The sequence below is a fragment of the Diabrotica virgifera genome, chromosome 1, assembly GCF_917563875.1.
Source record: "Diabrotica virgifera virgifera chromosome 1, PGI_DIABVI_V3a".
In the NCBI taxonomy this organism is placed as follows: Eukaryota; Metazoa; Arthropoda; class Insecta; order Coleoptera; family Chrysomelidae; genus Diabrotica; species Diabrotica virgifera.
Genome location: NC_065443.1, coordinates 316,431,080 through 316,457,131, shown reverse-complemented (window position 1 = coordinate 316,457,131; position 26,052 = coordinate 316,431,080). Strand labels below are relative to the sequence as shown.

Sequence of the window (26,052 nt, the reverse complement as noted above, 5' to 3'; positions counted from 1 at the left end):
GACAGCAACTTATAATATGGACTAAAATTGCACATTATTAAATAGATGCAGCAGATTGTTTTATTAAATGTAATTATTGTGAGTTTATTAATAAAATTTTTACTTCGGTTTTAAACATTTTGGAGGTTTTAACGTTTTTAAATTTTTGTGGGACAGTTGCAGGCCTTAATAGTTTTATAGGTAAAAGATTTTTTAAACATGGAAGTTCTAAACCGAGGAAGAGCAAGTGTTTCAGGAAAGCGAATGGTGCGTGGAAGTGTATGAAGCTGTTCTCTAAATGTAATTTTATCTTTTATGTAACTTGGTGTACCTGTCTGAATCACTTTATGAATAAAAACCAAATTTTGCAGCTTGTATTGGTTAGTAACGTTAAGCCAATTAAGTTCTTTTATTTTAAGGGATATTCTGTCGTATTTTCGAAGGGCATGCACCAATCTACATGCAGCATGAATTTTGTATTTTTTGTAATCGTTTTAGATTATTAACCGTTAGACAAGGACCATATATAAAATATATCGTCAGTTTATGCTAAGCATGGACGGAAAGTCGGTTCCTATTTGATTCACCCACTTACATATCAAATAATTTTTATTCATGAAACAGATTGGTGTAGGTCGACCTTATATCGGATCCTCTACTATTATACAAAAAGTGATTTACAAGACCACACTGATTTCCAAGGTTTTTATCCAGAATGAATTTTCAAATGCGTCTCGCAAGTTACCATTTCGAGAAAACTACTTAGAACAGCTATTACATTTATATTTTTATTTATCTACGATTTTTCGTTAGAGTGCATCGACAAGTGTTTTTTGAAATAATCCTGCTGAGAAAACCCTTTCAAACAAATTTCACACTTATAGGGCTTTTCTCTAGTGTGAACTTTAGCATGGTCATCCAAATATTCTTTTCGCGTGAATTGCTTATTACAAATTTCACACTTGTGAGGTTTTTCACCAGTGTGCAACATTACATGTCTTTTCAAACTATTTGCTCCTGAATAAAGCTTAAAACATATTTCACACTTGTAGGTTTTTTTTCCAATGTTGTGAGTGCGTAAATGTATCGCCAAATTACCGTTGTTAGAAAACATCTTAAAACAAATTTCACACTTATAAGGTTTTTCTCCGGTGTGAACCATCAAATGCCTTTTCAAAGTTCCTGCTTCACTAAATCGCTTAGAACAAATTTCACACTCGTGAGGTTTTTGTCCGGTGTGCAATCTCAAATGCCTTCTTAAAGCTCTGACACCACTAAACCGTGTAGCACAAATTTGGCACTTGTAAGGTTTTTCCTTAGTGTGGACTGTTGTATGTATATCCAAAGAATTTTTATAAGCAAACTGTTTTAAACAAATATCACACTTGTAAGGCTTTTCTCCAGTGTGTACTCTCAAATGTGATTTCAATTGATTTGCTCCAATAAATTGCTTAGGACAAATTTCACACTTGTAAGGTTTTTCTCCAGTGTGTACCCTTAAATGCCTTTTCAAAGTTCCTGCTTCACTAAATCGTTTAGAACAAATTTCACACTCGTGAGGTTTTTGTCCGGTGTGCAATCTCAAATGCTTTCTTAAACCTCTCACACCACTAAACCGTGTAGCACAAATTTGACACTTGTAAGGTTTTTCCTTAGTGTGGACTGTTGTATGTATATCCAAAGAATTTTTATAAGCAAACTGTTTTAAACAAATATCACACTTGTAAGGCTTTATTCCAGTGTGCACTTTCAAATGTCGATTCAAAGCACTTGATTGAGTAAACTCCTTAAAACAAATTTCACACCTGTAGGATTTGTTTCCAATGTGCGTGTTTAAATGTGTCGCCAAATTACTGTTGTAAGTAAACGTCTTAAAACAAATATCACACTTGTAAGGCTTTTCTCCAGTGTGTACTCTCAAATGTGATTTCAATTGATTTGCTTCAATAAATTGCTTAGGACAAATTTCACACTTGTAAGGTTTATCACCGGTGTGCCCTATCATATGCCTTTTCAATTTACCTGCTTCACTAAACTGCTTAAAACAAATTTCACACTTATGTGGTTTTTCTCCAGTGTGCACTCTCAAATGGGTTTTCAAACTACCTGATTCACTGAACTGCTTAAAACAAATTTCACACTTGTGTGGTTTTTCTCCAGTGTGCACTCTCAAATGTTTTTTCAAATCACATGCTTGACTAAATTGCTTAAAACAAATTTCACACTTGTAAGGTTTATCACCAGAGTGCCCTTTCATATGCCAATTCAATTTACGTGCTTGACTAAACTGCTTAAAACAAATTTCACACTTGTAAGCTCTTTGTCCAGTCACAACTTCCACATTTTTGTTTAATATTTTTCCTTTGACGTGTCGCCCTTTGTGGTTTTCTTTCTGAGATGAATGTGCAGATAAAGTTTCCATTTTGTTTTCGTCTTTGGAATAACCTAAAATACTTTAAAAGTTTATGTTTGTTTAAAATTAATAAATAAACTGAATTCACTCTGCCGAGATTCACTCTGACACATTCGGAATAGACAGCACAACAATTACTACCTCACACTATTAACTGCTCAAATCAACTTAATCTTTCACTAAAAAAGAAAATTTTGTGGAATTTATTTGTACAAAATATTTTTATTTTGTACAATAAATAATTTTGTCATTGGTTATCAATACATTATAATGGTGTAAATAAATAATTATTTATTGGTGTAAGGTTTATGTTATTTAGTCTGTTTACTATTAATAATATTGGCTGTGAGCGGGTATGTTTGGTTGTGTAATAATTTCCAGTCACGTCTAGCAATCTAATTTATCAAAAAAGAAATTATTAACGTAACTAGACAGTTGTGTCTCCGCTGAGAGAATTTAATACACAGTTGAGTCCGCGAGTCTTTACCCGTGCGTCATTAATACCTGGTGAGATAAAACACATTATTTTTATTTAGCATCATTCTCTTCCACGCATGAAATTAATGACAAACCAGCTGCCGCCTGTTATTAAGTAAAAACAGATGTTATTTTTATGAACGATTTAGACTCAGTGAATTGAAAAGAGACAGATACAAAGAAAGACGATTGGGGATGTCTTCACACATTTTAAGTACAATTTCTGACGTTTTGGTTTGTTTACTTTTGTGGCTGTCAGTTTGTTGAATTTTTTGCGCTTATTTTGTCGAATTTTTGCATTTTGAAGTTTTTTATAGTAAACAAACGGTTGTTTTCACAACTAATTTTATATTGGAGTTAGAAATTTTGTAATAAGTTTATGTTATTTTACGATAAATTTTGACAACCTACAAAGCTAACCTCATTGTTGACACAGTTGAATGCTTGTGTTTAAGGTTCCGCCAAAGTGAATAAAATAACAAAAAGAAAATATATCATTGAATTTTTTTATAAATTGTTTATTTATTTATTAATCAATGATAATAAAATATTTTATTAAGCTACTTCGAATGTAGCTGTAATTATGCACCAAAATTTTAAAGCAAAACTTAAATTTGACATTCTATTTATTTGATAACGTCAAATTTTATAACAACCAGTGATCAGAATAATATCCATTTGCCGTTGCGTTTAGTAAATTTCCGACTTATTTAGTATGCTTTAAATGATGACGCACGGGTAAAGACTCGCGGACTCAACTGTACTGCAAGTTATACCAAATATTGCATAGATTTATATAAATATATACTTCGGATAAAATACATCTGGTTAGTAAGAGCAACTATGGACTCGTCAACAGCAACTGTGAAATTACAAGATGAGCTCACTGAGAACTTTTCAACAGTTACAGGATTAAAACAAGGAGAGAAGCTGGCACCAACACTATTCAACCTAACTCTTGAATATGTGATAATACAGTTGAATATAGGAAAAGCTAAAAGAATTTTATATTCACCATTGGCATGCATACGGGTAATATTGGCCGTATGCATGCCAATGGTGAACAATATTCTTAATTGTATGCCAAAAAATGCACAATAACTACCTCTTAAAACCTACCAAATTTCATTTGCATATCTCAACCGGTTTTAGAGAAATAAATAAATCGTCAGTTTGTAAGAAAAAATTAAACATCATGTGTCTCGAAAACGAAGGATTTGTGAACATATGTTTATAAAGAAAACAGTTATTATTTTTTCATGCAGAATTACCTCTTAGAGTTTGTCACACTTATTTAAAAACACCCTGTATTGATGAAGAATATGGCTAGTTGAAGTACCTAACTTTTTTATTATCCAGCATAAGCGAGTAAATCAAAAAACATAATGTCAAGAAAACCCGAGGCTATATCTAGGTTTTAATTTCACTATTTTATAAATGTTAGAATATTTCACAGGGTGTGGTGAACTTTAAGAAAAGAACACAGTTTGATTGGCACACCCGGTATACAATGGCAATTTACCTCTCACTTAAATCAGACAACAAGTTTTCGAAATACGAGACACAAAAAATCACCCATTTTGTAGGACGCCCGTTTTCTTTGACGTAACAGACACATAGTGAAATAAATCACTTCATAAAAGCACTCCAAATGCTCTCCTTTAAGAGCAGTGCCCTGGGCTCAAATGGTACCCTGAGCAGAATACATCTGATTGTTCAATTTCACAATTATAATCAATGTTTCCAATCAAGGTTTTTACCAGAATATTTTTGTATTTTGGTGGTTAGCATGTCAGCACTGATGATGATCTGTTAAGTCGTCATAGTTAACAGCTTTTAAATTGTGCTCCTACACAAAGTTAAGTTTTTTAAGTCAATTCTGCTTGGAAAATGGTGTATTGGATATCAATCCGTAGTGCTTTGCTCATACTATCCAGTGATTATAATTTTGATGCATGTTACTCAAGGAAAAGTAGTGTTTTATGCATTTAAAGTTCCATTTTAAAATTTCTTATATTTGTTTTTCATATCAATTAGTATTCGCGGTGTGCAAGTACTTGGAAGGGGAAACGAGAAACGACTCTGCGCGAGTCGCGGAGAAATATTGCAACTATCTTAAATAATTCATATTGTCAATTGAAATTGTCAAATTGACGTATATTTCATACCTTCTGTCAATGAAGCAGAAAAATTATATATTGCTCCACAATATTGATATGATATGTAATTATTATATAAAGGTAAATTTAATTAATTTTATTTTGCTTGCAGTACTGCATTTTAATAACTAATTTTATTTACTACATACAATTGTTGACGTTTTCATAACATAACCTGAATCTTATTTTTTCTTCTTATTATTTTTTTGGACTATGGCCTTGACAATTATCCAGTAACCAGGACTAATATAATTGGCCAATATAATTAAAAGTGCGAATTTTAGTATAGAGCGTAGAAATAGGGGTCGCTTTGCCGAACTTGCACGGTCCCAATATCTGAATATCAGTTTGTATACAACTTTTTGTTGTTCATACTGGTTTATCACTTATAAATCAAGTCTATTGTGGCCAGTCATCAATTAATTGTGTGGATTTAAAACCAGTGGTGTGCCTAAAATAAATTTCCAGTTTTATCATTTTACATTATCAACATGTGACCAGACGGAAAGTGTGCTAAATGCAATATTGATTGTGTCTTCAAGGAGAGCAAAAATGATACATTTGGTTTTTCATGTGATTTATGCAAGAAAATATATTAAAAAAAGTGCTCCAATTTATCAGCATCTGAAATTAGAGTAGTGGTAATGGTTTCACGGGTTTTGACATTCTATTGTCTTAACTGCAGAGAAAATTTAATCAACATTCCTGACCTAATTAAGCCTGTAAGTGACTTGGAAGTTGTAATACATAACAAATCAGCTGAATCCAAAGGAAATTTAATTGCGTTAGAACAAAGAATTATTAAGATAGAGGATATTCTCTCTTCAAATGGAACTCAATTGCCCAATTCATAAATCAATACGGATTGTTAAAACGCCTCATTCCTTACCAATAAGGTACAGCAAGTCACAAATCCTGCTTCCATGAACATCGGCTCACTCTTAACTGAGATAGAAGATCGTCGTCAACGATCTAAAAATCTAATTGTTTATAATTTGCCTGAATCTGATGCTGCTTCCCAAGTGGACAAGTCTAAAATGGATCAGAATAAAGTTGTTACGATTTTAAAATCCTTATCAGATAATTTTAACATCAAGAAAACTTTCACAATCGGTAAAATTAATACTATTAACGATAGACCTAGACCTATTAAAATAATTTTGGATTCTGATGCTGATGTTACTAATATTTTAAAAAATAAGCAGAAACTTCATTCCACTATTCATAACAACGTGCAGTTAAGATCTGATTTGACTACTCAACAACGTTCACATCTTTCCATTCTAAGATCTGAGTTAGCTGATAGACTTAATAAGGGGGAAGCTGATATCACTATCAAATATGTTAAAGGGGTGCCTAAAATTGTGAATTCAAAAAACTAGTGTACAAGAATAATGTTATTAACGAGCTTAAGCTCTATAATCCAAGTAAATCCAAATCAAGTAAATCCCAACATGTTGAACTTACATGTAACTACCAAAATGTATGTGGTCTAAATAGCAAAGTTGCATTATTTAATGCTAACGTTAGTGATTGTAAATTTGACATCATAGCATTAAGTGAAACGTGGTTGCACGGTGATGTTTCGAATAATTATGTCGTATATAGAAAGGACCCAAAATTCCATGTGGTGGATAAGGTGAAGGGTGGTGGTGTAGTGCTTGCGTTAAAAGACTTCATAAAATCCGAAATATTGGATATTATGGCTTTCGACGCTCAATTTCCACTAATTGATCTAATCATTGTTAGGTGCCAGATTGGTTACAAACATTTTTATATAGTTGTTGTTTATTTACCGGATAGGTCAAGTTTAGTTGACTTTGAATATTTTTTCGATTGTTTAGGGCAGCTTGATTATTTATATAATAACTTCATATCGTCGCCTTAGTACTATAACTTGATAACTCCAAAATTGACGTTTTTGAGATAACTAGTTCACAAGATGTATTTTATTTGCCTCCATATTGTGTAAAAACTTGATAGCTCACTTCAAACGGATTAAGTATTTATTTATGATTGACGAAAGTTGATAAAACACAAATGCCACTAATATTCAGTGCTAAAACTTGACAAGATAAGTTATCAAGCTATTATTTAATCGAAATAATCGTGAATACGACATACACTGAATGCTATAACTAGATAACTCGAGTTATCTAGTTTTAGCACGTGTTTCTCTGAAACCATTGAACTTACCACATAATTGCTATCTGTTTATTCGGTTCATTTTAATGCAAGAATTCGAGAATTGTTAGCAGATCTGGCAACCCCCATGGCAGAGGGCTAATTTTCAACAAAATAATGTTTAAAACATTAGTTGTGTTAAAAAGTTCACTTATATGCGACTTAGCACAACATGCGACATTACCAAATGTTAACATTATGGTAGTGCTAAAAGTTGATAACTTTAATTTTTCATGTTTTTTTCCATATTGGAAAACAAATTTACACCATATTCCTAAATAGATCAGTTGCCAAATAGTTAAGAAACATTATTTTAGAGCCGCAGAGTGAATTCCGTATTTACCAACATCACGGTAGCAGCACAAATATCTTTAAAATCTTTAAAGTCGTTTATCTCAAAACTACCAATTTCGAGTTATTAAGTTATAGTATTAAGACGACGATATTACTAGGCGATTTTAATGTTCCAAAGTTCATTGATAATGATATGTCTGATTTCCAAACTTCTGTAGTTTTAAGTTTTGCGGGCTCTACTGGCCTTAGACAATTTAACAATGTTGTTAATCATACGAAACGGATTGGAATTTTCTGGATACTACTAATGAGGTTAATGTAATTTTAAGTAATTTATATGATAAAATGTTTTCTTTGTTTAATACGTATATTCCAGTTTATAAAAATTTTAGTCATAAATATCCACCCTGGTTTGATACTGACATCATCCAGAACATCAAATTAAAAGCAAAGTTTCGAAAAAAATTTAAAAGATTCAAAGATCATTGTGATTTGCTTGAATTTCAACGGTTAAAACACCTTGTCCTGGTGTAATGAAATATAATGGCATTACTACCTCTGAACCACAAAATATTGTGAGTGTTTTTCTGTCATCTGATATTAATTTTAAGGCTAACTCTCCATCAGTTAACGCAGATTACTTAAATTTTTATCCTATTGTAGAATCTGAGATAATTTCTTCTAGCAAGAAATTGAAAGACAAAATGACATGTGGACCTGACAATATACCATCTTTTCTGGTTAAGGATTGCATAGGCGCCTTAACTGTGCCACTATTAAAAATTTTTAATTTATTTCTTCTGAATAAAGAATATCCAAGTCTCTGGAAGGAGTCAAAAGTGTGCCCAGTATTCAACACTGGCGAAAGGGATCGGGTAGAAAACTATAGACCAATTTCCATAATTTGCAATCTGTCGAAGATTTTTGAAATAATTTTGTATAATCGTATTTATTCAAGAACCCGTAATCAGCTGTCTCAATACCAACTTGGTTTTGTCTCCAATCGGTCCACTATGACAAACTTATTAGTGGTCACACAATATACAGGGTGTAACGAAAATACAGGTCATAAATTTAATCACATATTCTGGAACCAAAAATAGTTTGATTGAACCTAACTTACCTTAGTACAAATGTGCATATAAAAAAAGTTACAACCCTTTGAAGTTACAAAATGAAAATCGATTTTTTCCAATATATCGAAAACTATTAAAGATTTTTTTATTGAAAATGGACATATGGCATTCTTATGACAGTAGCATCTTAAGAAAAAATTATAGTGAAATTTGGACATCCTATAAAATTTTTATGGGGGTTTAGTTCCTTTAAACCTCCCCAAACTTGTGTGTACGTTCCAATTAAATTATTATTGTAGTACCATTACTTAAACACAATGTTTTTAAAACTTTTTTGGCTCTTAGTACTTTTTCGAAAAGTCAGTTTTTATCGAGATATTTTGAATATTTGTCAAATCCACCACATATTTGTATATGGTTAAGTACGATTATGGAGACTTGGTAATAATATAAAAATTTATGTATGATTTACATTTTTAGGTATATTTTGAACCGTATTAAAAAAGAAGCCATATCTCGATAAAAGGTGCCTTCTCGAAAAAATACAAAGAGGCAAAAAAGTTTTAAAAACATTGTGTTTAACTAATGGTATCGCAGTAATAGTTTAATTGGAGCGTACACAAACATTTGGGGGGTTTAAAGGAATAAAACCCCTATAAAATTTTTATGTAAACATATTAAAAAAGAAGCCGCAACTCGATAAAAACTGCCTTATCGAAAAAATACTAGGAGCCAAAAAAGTTTTAAAAATATTGAATCAAACTAATGGTACCACAATAATAATTTAATTGTAACGTACAGAAAAGTTTGGGGGCGTTTAAGGGAACAAAACCCCCATACAATTTTTATGGGGAGCACAAATTTCACTATAATTTTTCTTTAAGATGCTCCTGCCATAAGAATGCCACATATCCATTTTCAATAAAAAATCTCTAATAGTTTTCGATATATTCGAAAAAATCGATTTTCATTTTGTAACTTCAAAGGGCTATAACTTTTTTATGTGCATATTTGTACTAAGGTAAGTTAATTTCATTCGAACTATTTTTGGTCCCAGAATATGTGATTTAATTTATGACCTGTATTAGAAGAACTTAGAAGGGAGTTGATAGTACCAAAAATATTTTTATTTATTTATTTATTACGGGATGTCCCCATTTTTACAAATAACAAAAATAAAGTATCCTAACCATAACACAAATACTAAACTAAGTATTAAATAATTAATAAATATTGTTAAACAAATGATTATAATTTAAGTAAATTAAACTTCCTGAAAATATTATTAAAATGAAAATCTCTGACAATTAAAATCAAATTAAAATCAAATGAAATGAAGACTCCAAGGTAAAGGTCACTTATCTTCGATTCCTTACATACTCAGTCAGGCAGTGCTTAAATCACCCGTGTTGAGCTGCCCCCCCCCCACTTGCAAAAATTAAAAAACAAATAGCCCTGATTTATGAGCTATTTATGAGCTCTCATATTCCGCAAACTAAAAATTTTGAGCTCGTTCCACTGAGCAGGAATTTAATACCCTAGTGGGGGGGGGGCTGAGTCAGCCCCCCCCACTACTTAAAAATAGGAATATTGAATCGGTTTTTGCGGCAGAATTACGAGCTATTTATGAGCTCTTGAAATTATATAGTTTCGATTTTTGAGCTCATCCCCTTCACCCCCAAACAACCCTTTAATTGATTTAACTTAAGAGAAAGATGCTGAGAAAACTTAAAATATATCGTATTGCGGATATAATTCATATAGCTTATATACTCTAATAATAAACTATTAAATCAAGAGCATTTCGATTATTGAGCTACAACCCCTTCGCAAGAAAACCACCCTATCTTCCCGGCTTAAGAGAAAGTTGTACTTAAAATGCATTAAACTAATTATTTGGCGACTACATATCATTTAATAATTTATAAGCTTCCAAATTACGCGCATTTAGATAGTAAATTGCAATTTATTTTGTATAGTGCAGTCAGTGAAGGTAAAAATCAACGATTACCTTCAATTTCGGTGAACCTTCATTGATTTTCACGAAAATTGGTCAGTAGTTAGAGGATACGTCAAGAAACAAAGGTGACATGGTACCACCTTGCGCCTTTACCCTGAGGGTGGATACCGCCCCTTCTCGGGGGTGAAAATTATTTTATAAAAAATAAATGCACAAATCAATAAAAGAACAAATTAAAAGCAAAATTTATTATATAAAGTTAATAAAATAAGTCAATACTTTTTAAGTTATTAAAGATCAAAGATTTTAATTATTTGTGAAAAAATGCATGTTTTGAAAAGGTTTTTTGTAAATCACTGAAAAACTTTTAAGTTTTTACAAAAAAGTTAATAGTAGTTTAATTCGTATAGCTTATATTCTAAGAATAAACTCTTAAATCACGCGTCTTTCGATTATAGAGCTACAACCCCTTCGCAAGAAAACGATCCCATATTCCCGGCTTAAGAGAGAGTTGTTCTTAAAATAATTTAAATTAATTATTTGGCGACTACATATCGTTTAATAATTTATGAGCTTGCAAAATCTACGCATCTCAATTATTGAATTTCCATTTTCTTTCTATAGTGCAGTCACTGAAGGTAAAAATCTACTATGACTTTCGATTTCGGTAAATCTCCATTCATTTTCACGAAAATTGGTGAGCGGATTTTGATACTATCAACTTTTTCTGGATCTTATTTTTCATAGGTATTTTTAAGTACTTTGACAAGTATTTAGTACCTAAGTGTTATAAAATGCATCTCTTTCCCGTTATTTAAGCTTGAACCCTTAGATTTGAACAGTCGCGGAAAAAAATATACATTTAATTACCAATAACTTACTTTAAATTAACATTAAAGGGTTTTTCAATTAAGCAATTTATTATATTTTTTATTAGCTTCAATTTTAGTGATGAAAACTTTTTTGTAAAAACTTACAGTTTTTGAGTCATTTATGAAAAATCGCTCTAAAGCATGCATTTTCTTTCTTGATCTTTAATAACTCAAAAAGTATTGATTTATTTTAATCACATTATATAACAAATTTTGCTTACAATTTGTCCCTCTCTCGATTTGTGGGGTTATTTTTAATAAAGTAATTTTCACTCCCGAGAAGGGGTGACATATACCCCAGGCTAAAACCCCAAGTTGTTATTGTCAATTCGTGAAAATAAATGGAGATTTACCGAAATCGAAGGTAATAGTTGATTTTACCTTCAGTGACTGCACTATAGAAAGAAAATGGCAATTCAATAATTGAGATGCGTATATTTTGCAAGCTCATAAATTATTAAACGATATGTAGTCGCCAAATAATTAATTTAAATTATTTTAAGAACAACTCTCTCTTAAGCCGGGAATATGGGGTCGTTTTCTTGCGAAGGGGTTGTAGCTCTATAATCGAAAGACGCGTGATTTAAGAGTTTATTCTTAGAATATAAGCTATAAGAATTAAACTACTATTAACTTTTTTGTAAAAACTTAAAAGTTTTTCAGTGATTTACAAAAAACCTTTTCAAAACATGCATTTTTTCACAAATAATTAAAATCTTTGATCTTTAATAACTTAAAAAGTATTGACTTATTTTATTAACTTTATATAATAAATTTTGCTTTTAATTTGTTCTTTTATTGATTTGTGCATTTATTTTTTATAAAATAATTTTCACCCCCGAGAAGGGGCGGTATCCACCCTCAGGGTAAAGGCGCAAGGTGGTACCATGTCACCTTTGTTTCTTGACGTATCCTCTAACTACTGACCAATTTTCGTGAAAATCAATGAAGGTTCACCGAAATTGAAGGTAATCGTTGATTTTTACCTTCAGTGACTGCACTATACAAAATAAATTGCAATTTACTATCTAAATGCGCGTAATTTGGAAGCTTATAAATTATTAAATGATATGTAGTCGCCAAATAATTAGTTTAATGCATTTTAAGTACAACTTTCTCTTAAGCCGGGAAGATAGGGTGGTTTTCTTGCGAAGGGGTTGTAGCTCAATAATCGAAATGCTCTTGATTTAATAGTTTATTCTTAGAGTATATAAGCTATATGAATTATATCCGCAATACGATATATTTTAAGTTTTCTCAGCATCTTTCTCTTAAGTTAAATCAATTAAAGGGTTGTTTGGGGGTGAAGGGGATGAGCTCAAAAATCGAAACTATATAATTTCAAGAGCTCATAAATAGCTCGTAATTCTGCCGCAAAAACCGATTCAATATTCCTATTTTTAAGTAGTGGGGGGGGCTGACTCAGCCCCCCCCCCACTAGGGTATTAAATTCCTGCTCAGTGGAACGAGCTCAAAATTTTTAGTTTGCGGAATATGAGAGCTCATAAATAGCTCATAAATCAGGGCTATTTGTTTTTTAATTTTTGCAAGTGGGGGGCCAGCTCAACACGGGTGCTTAAATCTTACAAATCTTGTATCCACCAGATCATAAGATTGACTAAAGTCATTTCCCAGTGTCTGAATCCTGTTAATTGGAGAGAATTTGCCATAGTTGGTGTGATAGTGTTTTATAGAAAATACGGGCATGTCTCTAAGAATTCTAGTGCTACATCTAAAGTTGATAAGACTTAATAAATCAGAACAGTCAGTGGTATGATCAAGTAGTTTATAGAGAAAAATTAAATCACATTTAGTTCTATAGTCTTCTAAGGAACTGATATTTAGCCTTGACCTTAATTCCACCGAAGACATGTTCTTTAAATTTAATCTATAAGCACAAATCCGGAGAAACTTATTTTGAATTTTTTCAAGGGTGTAAATATGGTTAAAATAGTATGGTGACCATACTATAGAGGCATAAGACAGGATGCTACGGACGAAAGTAAGATATAAAATTCTATATGTAGGTACAGAAAGATCTCGAGAGTTTCTTGTGATAAAACCTAGATTACGGTATGCTTTATTTGATAAATTGTTAATGTGTGGGATAAATGACAAGGAACTGTCAAATAACACCCCCAAATCTTTTATTTCAGTCACTCTTGATAGAACGCTTGTATTAATGCGATAGTCAAACACAACATTATTTTTAGATTTGCTAAAGGATATAACAAAACACTAATTTTTATTTAACTGGAGACAATTGGAAAGAGACCAATTGTATAGAGAAGTCAAGTCTTCCTGGATCCTTAGACAATCAGACAGATTTGAAACTTTGAAATATAGCTTAAGGTCATCGGCAAATAGCAAAAACTGACAAACTTTTATTACCTCAGAAATATCATTAATAAACAAGTTAAAGAGAAGAGGACCCACATGTGAGCCTTGTGGGACCCCTGAACTGACCAAGATAGGAATCGAAAGTTCGAAAGAATCGAAAGACCAAGGACCTTTATAAAAACAAACTGAACTCTTTCATGAAGATAACTACTCAACCATGAAAGAAACCATTCAGGAAAACCAATACATCTTAATTTAAAGATGAGTAAAGAATGGATCACTGTGTCAAAGGCCTTCGAGAAATCAGTATAAATATAGTCCACTTGGTACCCATCTTCGAAAGCCCTGACAATGTAATCATGATATAAGACAAGATTCGTAGACGTAGATTTGCCCTGCCTAAATCCATGTTGCTCATTAATCAAGAGATTTCTACAGTGCCAAGTAAGATATTTGTTTAAAATTAATTCAAAAAGTTTGGGGATGGCAGATAACATTACAACAGGCCTATAATTTTTTATATTGTCTCTGTCACCGTTTTTAAATACCGGAGTTATATAACTGTCACGCCACTTACTAGGGAAGGTATGTAGTCTCAAAGATAAATTAAATAATACATGTAAAGGTTTAGATAAACTGTACACACATCTTTTTAAAAAATATGTTGGAATGTTATCAGGGCCATAACTAAGTTTATCTTTGAGACCATTTATAGACTCAAAGACTTCAGAAAGTGAAAATTGAATAAACGGAATGTCGATTGAATTTTTTAATTTAAAATCGTAGTTACTTAAATTAACTTTGTCTGAGCGATAGACACTGGAGAAATGGCTCGCAAACAAGTTTGCTATTTCCTCACTTGATTCTGCTGACAAGTCATTAAAATGCATAACACTTGGAATTCCATGGCTTTTATTCAATAAGTTAACATGATTCCAAAATTGTTTTGAATCTGAGTGAATAGATTCCTCAATGTTGGAGATATAAGATCTATAGCATTGATTTGTTAATGTTTTGCATTGTGTTCTAAGATCTGAAAATAAGGTATAATCAGCAGCCGACTGAGTGTGTTTGAATCTAGTATGAGCAGTTTTTTTTGAAATAACCAGTTTTTTTAATTCTGGAGAAAACCAACGAGGAAATTTTGAAGGTTTATATATTTTTCTCGGAACAAAAAGTGATGTTGCCTCAGAGACTACTTCATAGAAATTATTTACTGAGATATTAATATTTGCATCATCAAAAACAATACTCCAGTCAACAGAAGAAAAATAATTATTTAGACCCACAAAATTTGCATTACGATAGTCAAAATATGTAGTATTATAATCTAATTGTTTAACATTACCACTAAAACTAAGATCACAAGTAATTGCCACATGATGAAAATTATTGGGAAGCAAAGTGTCAACTGCTTCATAGACTGACAGTTTCTGAAAATCTTCAATACTGTGGAAAATGAGATCCAAAAATACTCCACGTTGATTTGGTATGATATTTTATTGCCTCAGGTTTAGGAAAGAGAAGCATTCACATATCAGCTTTGCTGGATAGTTTTGTGGGCAGTCAACGAGCAAGCCCTCTTCATTTGAGTGAGCCCAAGAAGCCAGTGGTAAATTGTAATCGCCAAATAAATATACCGGTACGTCTGGCCTATTGTTTCTAATAGTTTCAACTGCTGAGCAATGACCAAGGTAGATATCTTCTGATGAGTTCGGAGGAATGTATACTCCACCCAAGACAACTGATGCACTTTCACAATCCACTTGAACAAACAGATGCTCAACATTATCAATGTCAGATTTGATTTGTTTAGCTTTAAAATGGTTTCGTAACAAAATTAAAACTCCTCCTCCACGCTGCTTAGTACTAGTTCTTAAGTTACGATCCAATCTGAAGACGTGGTAGCCAGAGTTTAACAATTCATTATCCGAATAATCTTGATTTAGCCAAGTTTCTACTAGAATGATGACATCGTAGTTGCATTGAGAGATGGAGGTTCGAAGTTCATCTAAACGAGTACGTATTCCTCCAAGATTCTGATAATATATAGACATGGTGTTTATTGCGTTTGGTTTTTTGAAGGTTTTTTAGCAACTGTCGGAAGTCCATTTATAAATTTAATAGTTAAGTCAGATTCTCCCTTCTGTTCACGAGCACGCAACTCTGCCAAAACAGTTTTAAACTGTTCCTGTTGAAGTTTCGTTCTATCATAGCCTATTTTTATGCCATCCTCAATGCGATTGCGCTTATTAATTGCGTTTTTGACTATATGGCAGTTTTTGGTTATAACTTTTATTGGCCTGTTTTTGCCATCAGATGTCTGCCCCACATGTAATATCTTCACCACATCGTTCTGAACAAGACCAATATTGTTGAAGATAGGATATTTTAACAAATATATATTGTTTCTTTAAATTTGTTAAATGTAATTAATAGATTATGGCAAATTATTAATTGTAAAAATAGATTTAGTAGTTTAGTAAAAAATGTAAAAACATAAAAAAAATATATCTGTAATCCCATCAGGAAAAAAACAACCTGGATTAGTCACTAGAGGCCAGGTCATATGTATGAACAATAAATAAATAGAAAAAAAAATAAATAAATAAAATATGACCTGTATTTTTGTTACACCCTGTATTTCAGAGGCCCTAGATAATAGAAGTCAAGTTGATGTCGTCTATACTGACTTTTCAAAGGCGTTTGATAGAATTCACTACGGAGTATTGCTTTCTAAATTATGTCACTTTGGTCTTTCTGAGGATGCAGTTACTTTTATGAGGTCTTACTTGTCAAACAGAACGCAAATGGTTACAAATCGGCAAAGTACCTAGCTTCTTCAGGGGTTCCACAAGGTTCTAATCTAGGTCCATTATTGTTCTTGTTATATATTAACGATCTGTGTGAATCTATTTCTGCACCATGTTTATGTTATGCCGATGATTTAAAGATTTATTCATTGATAAGCGACCTTAACGATTGCCATTTTCTGCAGAGTGAACTGAACCGCATACATGAATGGTGTAAGAAAAATCACCTGAATCTTAATGCCAATAAGTGCAAAGTAGTTAGTTATACCAGGAAACAGTCTATTATATACCATCCTTATATTATTGATGACACTGAACTGGAACGTTTGAATAAAATTAAAGACCTTGGAGTTATATTTGATCACAAACTCACTTTTGTTGAACATGTTAATATAAAGGTTAGAGAAGCACTTAAATCTTATGGATTTATAATTAGAAATAGTCGAAATCTCACTAATACTAAGCCATTAAATTATTGTTTTACACTTTTGTACGCTGTAAACTGGAATATGCCTCTATCATTTGGTCACCATTTTATGATGTACATATCCAAATTATAGAACGGGTACAGTGTAAATTTTTAAAATTTTTGTTTTACAAAATTAATGGTATATATCCTAGGAGGGGTATCAGCAATAATGAGTTATGTAGCGGTTTGGACGTAGTATCATTAGAATCTAGACGAATTAATGCCTCCCTGGTATTCCTGTACAAGCTACTACATAATCTCATTGACAGTTTTATCCAGTAATAAATTCGATTACATTCAGAAATACACAAGCTAGAACTAACCTTATGTTGAATTCTCCTCTATTCATCATGTGAAGCTATTATAATGCCTTAAGTATTTACTGTGATACTTATATTTAACTGCAGTTTAAATTAAAGCAACTTATTTCTATGACCAAGATCTACCTAGGTCAGGGGTCGGCAACCTTTTGAGTCGGAAGAGTCAAAAATTACAATTTACCAAATTTCAAAGTTTTTAAAGAGCCACAAATTTTTTTTTGTCAACAATAAATAATAGTACAGTAAAACCTCGATATAACGGACCTCTATTTAACGAATTTCGGATATAACTGACAAAAAATCTGATCTTCTGTTAACGTTACACTTTGATGGCCAAGATGCAGTAATAGTTTTAGAAGGGTTGGAAGTTAGTGGTATCTGTAGAACAATTTCATTGATTAATAACTACATAGATACCTCACCTTTAGGTAAAACCGAATGCAGTGTTAAACTCCGCCCACTTACACCTCTTTACCCCTCAAGTCTAAGTACTAACTGGCTGGACGGTGGCGACATTTATTGAAATTTTTGCCAAGATTGAAAAATAAATTTGAGCTGCTTGGCTGGCGTAATAGACAACGATATAAGGGTAGTATTCAGCATTTTAACAAATAATTTTAACGCGATTGTAATCTCTATTTTGGAATTCCGATTTTACTTCAGATAAAACGCTAAAAATTGATTAATAAAAATAGTGAAGAGGTTTCTTAAAAATTATTTAATTATTAATACACTACAAAAAAAAAACAACAAAATAGAAAATACATAATAAAATTAGCAGTGATAATTCACATGTAAATTTATTTTTTGCAATTTGTAAAAGAATGATATTTTCAGAACTAATGCGAAATAAACTATTTGAAGTTGATATACAGAATTTCTTTCCAGATCTAACCCATTCACCCCAGGTAAAATATTGCAAAACCTCCGAATTTTAAAGAATCCATTGGATTGGCATGAAATTTGGTATACATATATCTTGATAAAATGACAGGGAATTTCCAACATATAAATAGTTGAGGGCCATCTGCCTAGGAACAATAGGTAAAAGCTGATAAACGGACAGGATTAGAAAGTTTAAAACATCACTAATTAGATCATATTTCAAAACAAAGTAAACAAGTATATTTGAATGTTAATTCTTTTCAAACTAAGATAGTTAAATTAAAATTTTAGGAAAAAAGATATTTATTATTTCTTGGTCAATTAAAAACCACGTTCATATTTATATGAAAGTGCTTTAAAAATGAAGGAATATTACTCTTGAGAAGAATTAATATTTTTTAACAAACTTGGTATACGACTCATAATATTTGACATCTGATTCTTTCATTTTGAGTTTTAGGGCATGCAAGTTTTTATCAATAACACATTTTTCCCTAAACTGAATAAAAAAGTTTCCATATGATTCCAAGGTTTTAAGACATACTGATATTGTTTTCCTGATATTATAAAATACTTGTTAATATCTACTGTATATACAGTGAGCACGTAAAGGTTGGAATAAATTCATTTTCTCGAGAATGGACGACTTTGGAAAAAAATCCCGAAACAGGTCAAATTTTGTTTTTAAATTACGACTTTTTGGCATATATATCATACTAGTGACATCACCCATCTTGGTGTGATGGCGTCATCAATGATTTTTTTAAATAAGAATAGGGGTCGTGTGATAGCTCATTTTAAAGGTAATTTAATTCTCTATTCAGTAATATAAACATTAACATAATTATTTATACAGAACGTCTAAAAAAAATTTTTTTTAATTAAATTTTTTGATATAAAAAGAAGAATGTATTTTATTTATTTAATTCAAAGTATATTTTACTGCTCTCAGAAAACAGAAAAAAAATGTTTATTTGAAAAATAATCATTGCTTTTCGCTTAAATTAAATTTCAAACTGTCAAGAGGCAAGTGGATGGCTGCTTTAATATTGAATTTAAGCAAAAAACAATATTTATTTATCAAATAAACATTTTTCCTGTTTTTTAATAGCAGTAAAATGTATTTTGAATTAAATAAATTACACACATTCTTCTTTTTGTCAATAAATTAAATTCAAAAAAAAAAATTTTGGACACCCTGCATAAATAATTATGTTATTGTTTATATTACTGAATAGAGAATTGAATTACCTTTCAAATGACCTATCACTCGACCCCTATTCTTATTTAAAAAAATCATCGATGATGTCATCACGCCCAGGCGGGTGACGTCACTAGTATGATATATATGCCAAAAAGTCGTAATTTAAAAATAAAAATTGACTTGTTTTGGGATTTTTTTCCTAAGTCGTCCATTTTCGAGAAAATGAATTTATTCCAACCTTTACGTGCTCACTGTATAAACTAATGCTAATAGTGTAGTTTAACATTCAGTTGAGTCCACGATTATTTACCCGTGCGTCATTAATACCTGACGAGATAAAACACATACTTTTGATCTAGCATCATTCTCTTCCACGCGCATGAAACTAAAGACAAACCAGCTACCGCCTGTTATTAAGTAAAAACACATTTTTTTTATGAACGCACTAGACTAACTCTATTGCGCACAATAGAGGAAAAATTTTCTAGAGGGTTTTGGTTCAGAAAAGATGTTAAAAGATATGACACATTATATTATTTTTGAAGTTCCTCCCACAAACATAAAACTGACAAAATGGTCCACTGAAAGCCGTGTAGACAGTGAATATTATTTCTCTCTTTCTGATTTTCAAAAACTTTAATTTTTTTAAAATATTCTAAACCTGCTTTTAAGTTTTCAGTTGACTTGCTTAAAGTTGACATTGGCTTTCTGTTTGGATTACTATCACTACAATATTTGCTGTTAAGACCATCAAAAATATTATTTATAATTTTCAAAAATTCGGCAGTAAGAGAAGCCGTTTTGGTGTGTAACTGCCCTACATATATTGCTGTTAATATTGCTGAGGCAATTGAGTTGAAAAAAATTTGTGCTGCTAATTTTACACGCATTTTTTGAAAATTATTAGGGTTTATATGAACGTTTGTTATTTTCACCATGCATCATGCTCTCACACTGGTTCTATCGATGTATGTGTATTCAATATCTTGCCGCGATATTTGTTTAGAATCGGCAAAAAACGTCAACTTTTTGTTAAGAAAATTATTTCTTAGACTTTTTAATAAGTGGGGTGTATCGAACACAGTGAAAATCCTCTGATTTCCTATTTCTATTGCAGGCTGATCCTTACATGCGCCTAACAGCTTAAATAAAGCTCTATTATTAGATGCTTGATCACACAACACTTTTGGTATATACAAAATATTTTGTAATTTTGAAACAACTTCAACTACAATGTTTTTTAAGTTGTCGCTATGTATTGGACCACCTGTAGCAAGCCGCGCATCATGAAAACCAGACCTGTGTTGGCAAGTTTGTTTGTTCTTCCTGAAGCACCTAAATCTTGAAACCCTTCTATAATGTCATCTAATTTATTGTACTCCAATTGTTTTTTCAAACAAATTTCATCAAACATTAACACACAAATTTTTTCCCACTCATCCATTGTTTCTGCTTTTTTCTTCTACTTGTCAATTAAGGAAATGTTTAAACCAGTTCTTAATTTTATGACACACCAAGTTTAAATTGCTTTTACTGAAGGTAATATAAAGTTAAGAGATCTAATTAAAAATTTTTAACAACTAGGAGACTTATAATAAATGGCCAGAGCTAAATCCTTTTCATTGTGACTCCATTGTGAACGAGTTTTGTGTGAAAACTGCATATTAACAAAAGTGTGCACGTATATGCTCTTATTTTCTAACAGTACCTGTATCACGAATTTGGTTGCCGATTTTCTGTTTTTTGTTGTTCTTCTACAACGCTGACTGTTCTTCTGACGGCACTTCTTTAAAGCATTTACTTGATACTCCAATTTTTTTACCTTCTCCGTCAATTCAGTTTCAAGTTTTGTGGGCAAATTAATATCAAAACTGGAAATATCACTGAGACTACTACTTGATATATTATTATTTGTTCCATCGTTTCTTTCAAAGTCCAAAAAAAATTTCTAAGATTCATTGCATATAAACTAAATATACCATCTGAAAACATCAATTATAGTGAAATTCTCAACTTATTAGATTTATCATCACTGGAAAATAGAAGATCATTTCTTGATTTAGTTTTCTTATATAAGATTGCTAATGGATTGGTTGATTGCTCAACACTTCTTGAGAAGATAAAATATAGAGTTCCTCAATGTAATACTCGTAGTAAAGAACTATTTTTTGTAGACTTTCATTGCACCAATTATGCACAGAACAAAGCAATTGGAAGAATGTCTAAGGGGGCCAATAATATCGATATTGACTTTTTTGACTGTTCATTGCCTAGTTTTAAGAAGAAATTGAAAAAAAAAATGCTAAATTGTATTTAATATGTATGTGTGTGTATGTATGTGTGTGTATATATGTGTGTATATATGTGTATGTATGTATATATGTGTATATGTATATGTGTGTATATATGTGTATATATATATTTTTGATTTGTCAGTCTTTATATAGTGGTATTGTTCTATATTTTAATATGTATTTATGATTGTGATACTACCTATACCTATTGTGATAGGTGGTATTTTTGTAAATGGTATTGGCCGTAAATAAACTATTTATTTATTTATTTATTTAAAACATCCTGCGTAAACACACTTATGCGTTACAGAGGCCATTTTATCTAAAATGTGAGTCCTTTTTTTTAAATTTTGCTATAACTTGTCACAGATAATACACCTATAGGGTAAGTTCGGCCCTGACACTACTCCTACCTCCTCGCAAGTCAAAGAGAGAATGAGAAATCTCGATACGGTTTTCGAGTAGCGCCATCTAGTTGTTGATACGTCTTTCGGTTACCAAGAGGTGAGCTATCTAGTGGAATATTTATAATCAATGACAATACATAATAGTACCAGAGAAGAAAGTAACTGAGGAAGATGTTTTACAATGGTTACAAGTAGATGAAGGTGGCCCTGGATATAACATCATTACTGAAAGTAAAATAGCAGATGAAGTTATGAACCTAACAAATGAGAATGGAAGTCAAGATAGAGAAAAAGACAAAACAACACTGCCAAAAATGAAGTTATCGGAGGTAAGATCACATCTCGATGATCTATTAACATTTATAATACAGTGTACTTACATATTTAAAAAACAGTTTTTTGATTTATTTTAAACCTATTTTTATATAACGGACTTTCAGCTTTAACGGACACCTCATCCTCCCATTAGTCCGTTATATCATGGTTTTACTGTACTCGTATAAATAAAGTTCTTTGTAAATGTATATAGAGTATGTAAATGTATATAGAGTTTTTCACATACAGGGTTTTAAATTATGATATTTTGGCATATAGTTCATATTAGTGACGGCATCCAACTGAGGGTAATGACGTAATCGATGTAATCGACATTTTTTTCTGATTTCCGACAGCACTGAAATGTATTTTAAATTAAATAAATTACATTCTTTTTTGTCAAATAATTTAGTTTAAATTTTTTTAACACCCTGTATAAATAATTATGTAAATGTTTATAATACTGGATAGAGAATTAACTAACCTCTCAAATGAGCTACCAAACGACCACTATTTCTATTTAAAAAATCATCGATTACGTCATCATGCTTAGATAGTATGAAATAAAAATCAACCTGTTTCGGCATTTCCTTAAAATCTAATAACTACCGCCAAATATCAAGGCGGACTCTTTTCTTCGACCCATCCTGTATATACAGGGTGTCCCGGAAAATAGTGCGTTCCTTTAAGGTATGGAGAGAATACACAATTTGGAACAAAAAAGTCCTATACCATTTTTTTCTAAAGTTAAGCGTTTCCAAAAAAAAGTTAACATTGTTTTCCATATACCTGTATTTTAATGTTTGGAAATTTTAATAAACTGGCAACATCGTACGCACTACGGAATAATAACAGATAATAAGAACTCGTTTGTGATTGTGATTAACAGTATTTAAAATAATCCAACCTAATAGTAGGTAATACTTATGTATTTACTATTTGTTTACTAAAATTATTTTCTTTTGAAATGTATTGAAATACCTATTGCATAATTTTAAACGAATTACACATCTTTTAACATAAAAACACATCTTTTAACTGAACTAGTATTATGTATTTAGTAAGTAAACATAGTTGTCAGATTTAAATTTGGCTACCAAAATACATTTTAATTTTTTTGTCAAACGGTTGCATTTAGAAAAAAATGTTATAAGAGTTTTTTATTCTACATGGTGCCTTCTACCTATACTTTTAAGGAACGCACTATTTTCCGGGACACCCTGTAGTATCATACTATTACGTATTAGGTATTATACTTTTCAAGTAAAAATTAAAACAACTAAATATTCACTTGTACTTCAATGACAAACAATTGAGCAAATAATCTCAATGGGAGCTTATTTGTATGGTTTTAGAAAGTTTGGATAATCTGGCTTATAACTTGTCGTTTTAAGTTTCAAACACGACTCTAAATTTTCATTTGTTAGTTGGCTTCTCAGTTTACTTTTAATTATTATCCTGCAAGAGGATGCTTGCTCGCAAGAATATGTTGATCCGAAGAGAGTTAGCACTCCAAATGACAACTTCTTCACCTTACTGTAGCAATCTGCAAGACTATTCCATGAGTCGAATATAAGTCCCTCAATTCGCGGCATTTCTTTCAAAGCTGTCCACTTTTGTTGCGTTACCTACATACATTTCTGGACCTCCAACTCTTCCAACTTGCTTTTCAATTCTGTAAATTTTCCACTCCACAAAGCTTTACTTTTTAAATCGATCAATTGCATTTCTAAAGATCCATTATCTATCCATTACTATTTGTGTTGAGAAAAGGTACTATGAATGCTAGATTGGTTTTGAATTGTTGAAATCTGCCAGCAAATTAATCTTTAATTTGTTTTGTAACTGTGCTGAAGTAATTGGTGCAACAGTTGCACTGGTTTTATCGCAATATTGCTTTAGAGTGCCCTGTTTGTCATTGTAATCGCAAACTCTTACACTTTCCAAGTAGGCGAATAATTCTGTACTTGCAAAGTACACGAGTCGTTTGAGGTCAGCTTTTAAGTTGTCCGTTTTTAGAACTCTTTAGCGATGTGTTAGTATAATATAATATGTATGGATTATCATCAAAAGCTGATATGATCAACGAAAAAAGAAGATGTATTCAGTGACTTTTCTAGTAACTTTCTTGGGTGTGAATCTGTCTTTTTAGTTTAATCCTCTTGGTTAAAAAATCAACATAGTAATAGTTGAATTAAATTTTTCAAATCAACTCTTACTGCTCGTTTTAGTTGGAGTTGACTGGAACTAGGAATAGTAAACTCTAACTGAGAATCTACTTGAACTGTAACATATACCGGGTGGTGAATTGGAAAGCGGGCCATAGGAAACTCAATGTAAAATTCTAAGCTGTTAAATTCCTGCTTCCCTAATTATTTTACATCAAAAGTCATCAGAAACTATTTGTAGAGAATTGAATTCTCTATTGAAAACAACTGTTAATATTGTTCTATGAACAATAATTATTCAAAATTTTGTAAAAATATAATACAATTTTCAGAGTAATACGCCAAAGCTAGGCCACACACAATACAATAATGTGTATAAGATTGCATTTGTTGACAATGAATTTATTATATTAACAATTAGAACTGTCAATTTTTTTAATTATTTTATCATTTTTTGTTTAAAACACAATAAAGTTGATAAGATACCCTTAGTTAAGGAGAAAATATTAATAATAAAGATATTTTCTTCAGTCAATAATGTGCTCACTGTCAGTTAAATAGTAACGTGTGGCCTAACATACCCACACATACCTACTGCGGTAAATACATTATATTTTTCAAAATTTTGGAATGTGTTTAAATCGTAGAACAATTGTAACTTCTGTTTTTAATACAGATTTCAATCCTCTACAAATAACTTCTCATGACTTTTGATGTAACATAATTAGGGAAGCAGGAATTCAACAGTTTAGAATTTTACATTGAGTTTCCTATGGCCCGTTTTCCGATTCACCACCCGGTATATTATATTATATAGATAGACTAAAACTTACTTTTTTTGCCAATGTTGGACAGCGATTTTGATGTATTCATACTGCTACCATGTTTGCCATCATCTATCTCAGTTGAAGTACCTATCTGTAATTTTACATCTTTGTCTGGGTCTAATTCTTTCGTATTCGTATTTTTAAATCGAGGTTCACACCCATCGTTTACTTGTAAATTATGTTGATCCGGTTCTTTTTTGATTTCTGTCTTAACTTCTTGCTTGATATCCGGGAGTGGGCCACCTATTTCATATTCTAATACATGTTCTTCTATTTTAATATCATCCGAACAATACGAGTCTGATACGAAATCCTCTGTGTAATTACTTTCAAACACGCATTCTTCCAGTTCTGATTTAATTGATACATTAACATGTTTCTCCAGAGAATCTCCATCTTTGTTAGATATTAAAACATTTTGATTTGTTTTTATATAATCTTCACTTAACTCCATTTCGAATTTAATTTAAGGTGTATTTAAAAAATGATGGTTCCAACTTCCACGTTGTAAAAATAAATTAAATCCATTTAAAACATGTTTAAAACTTACAACAAACAACAAAAACAAACCTTTTTCAGGTTGACTTGACAGGGTT

At 31.4% G+C, this 26,052-nt stretch overlaps 2 protein-coding genes across 3 annotated transcripts in view; one reads left to right on the top strand and one right to left on the bottom strand.

Moving 5' to 3' along the window:
* LOC126879256 (zinc finger protein 239-like) overlaps window positions 1-18,471 on the top strand; it is a 41,644-nt gene extending 23,173 nt beyond the window's left edge. The window contains exon 4 of one of the 2 annotated variants that reach the window (XR_007696013.1): window positions 1,204-1,306. Coding sequence is in view for 1 of the 2 variants with exons in the window: in XM_050642327.1 (XP_050498284.1) it covers window positions 18,245-18,294 (50 nt within the window). In the remaining variant the exon portion in view is untranslated. Of the gene's footprint in view, window positions 1-1,203; window positions 1,307-18,244 lie in introns of those variants that run through there. The other variant, XM_050642327.1, reaches the window with a different exon arrangement.
* Window positions 28-26,052, bottom strand: LOC126879242 (zinc finger protein 431-like). The gene is made up of 2 exons (XM_050642295.1): window positions 25,463-26,052; window positions 28-2,424 (listed from the first exon to the last, which is right to left on the bottom strand). Exons 1-2 carry the CDS (start codon window positions 25,908-25,910, stop codon window positions 776-778), a joined length of 2,097 nt encoding a protein of 698 aa, XP_050498252.1. The 5' UTR covers window positions 25,911-26,052; the 3' UTR covers window positions 28-775.

What these genes read in the sequence shown, in the direction of transcription:
- LOC126879242 (XM_050642295.1), bottom strand. Translation starts at nt 25,910, where the DNA reads ATGGAGTTAAGTGAAGATTATATAAAAACAAATCAAAATGTTTTAATA. An exon ending in GTCCAACATTGGCAAAAAAA is followed by an intron (nt 2,425 to 25,462) that starts GTAAGTTTTAGT and finishes AAAGTATTTTAG; the next exon opens with GTTATTCCAAAGACGAAAAC.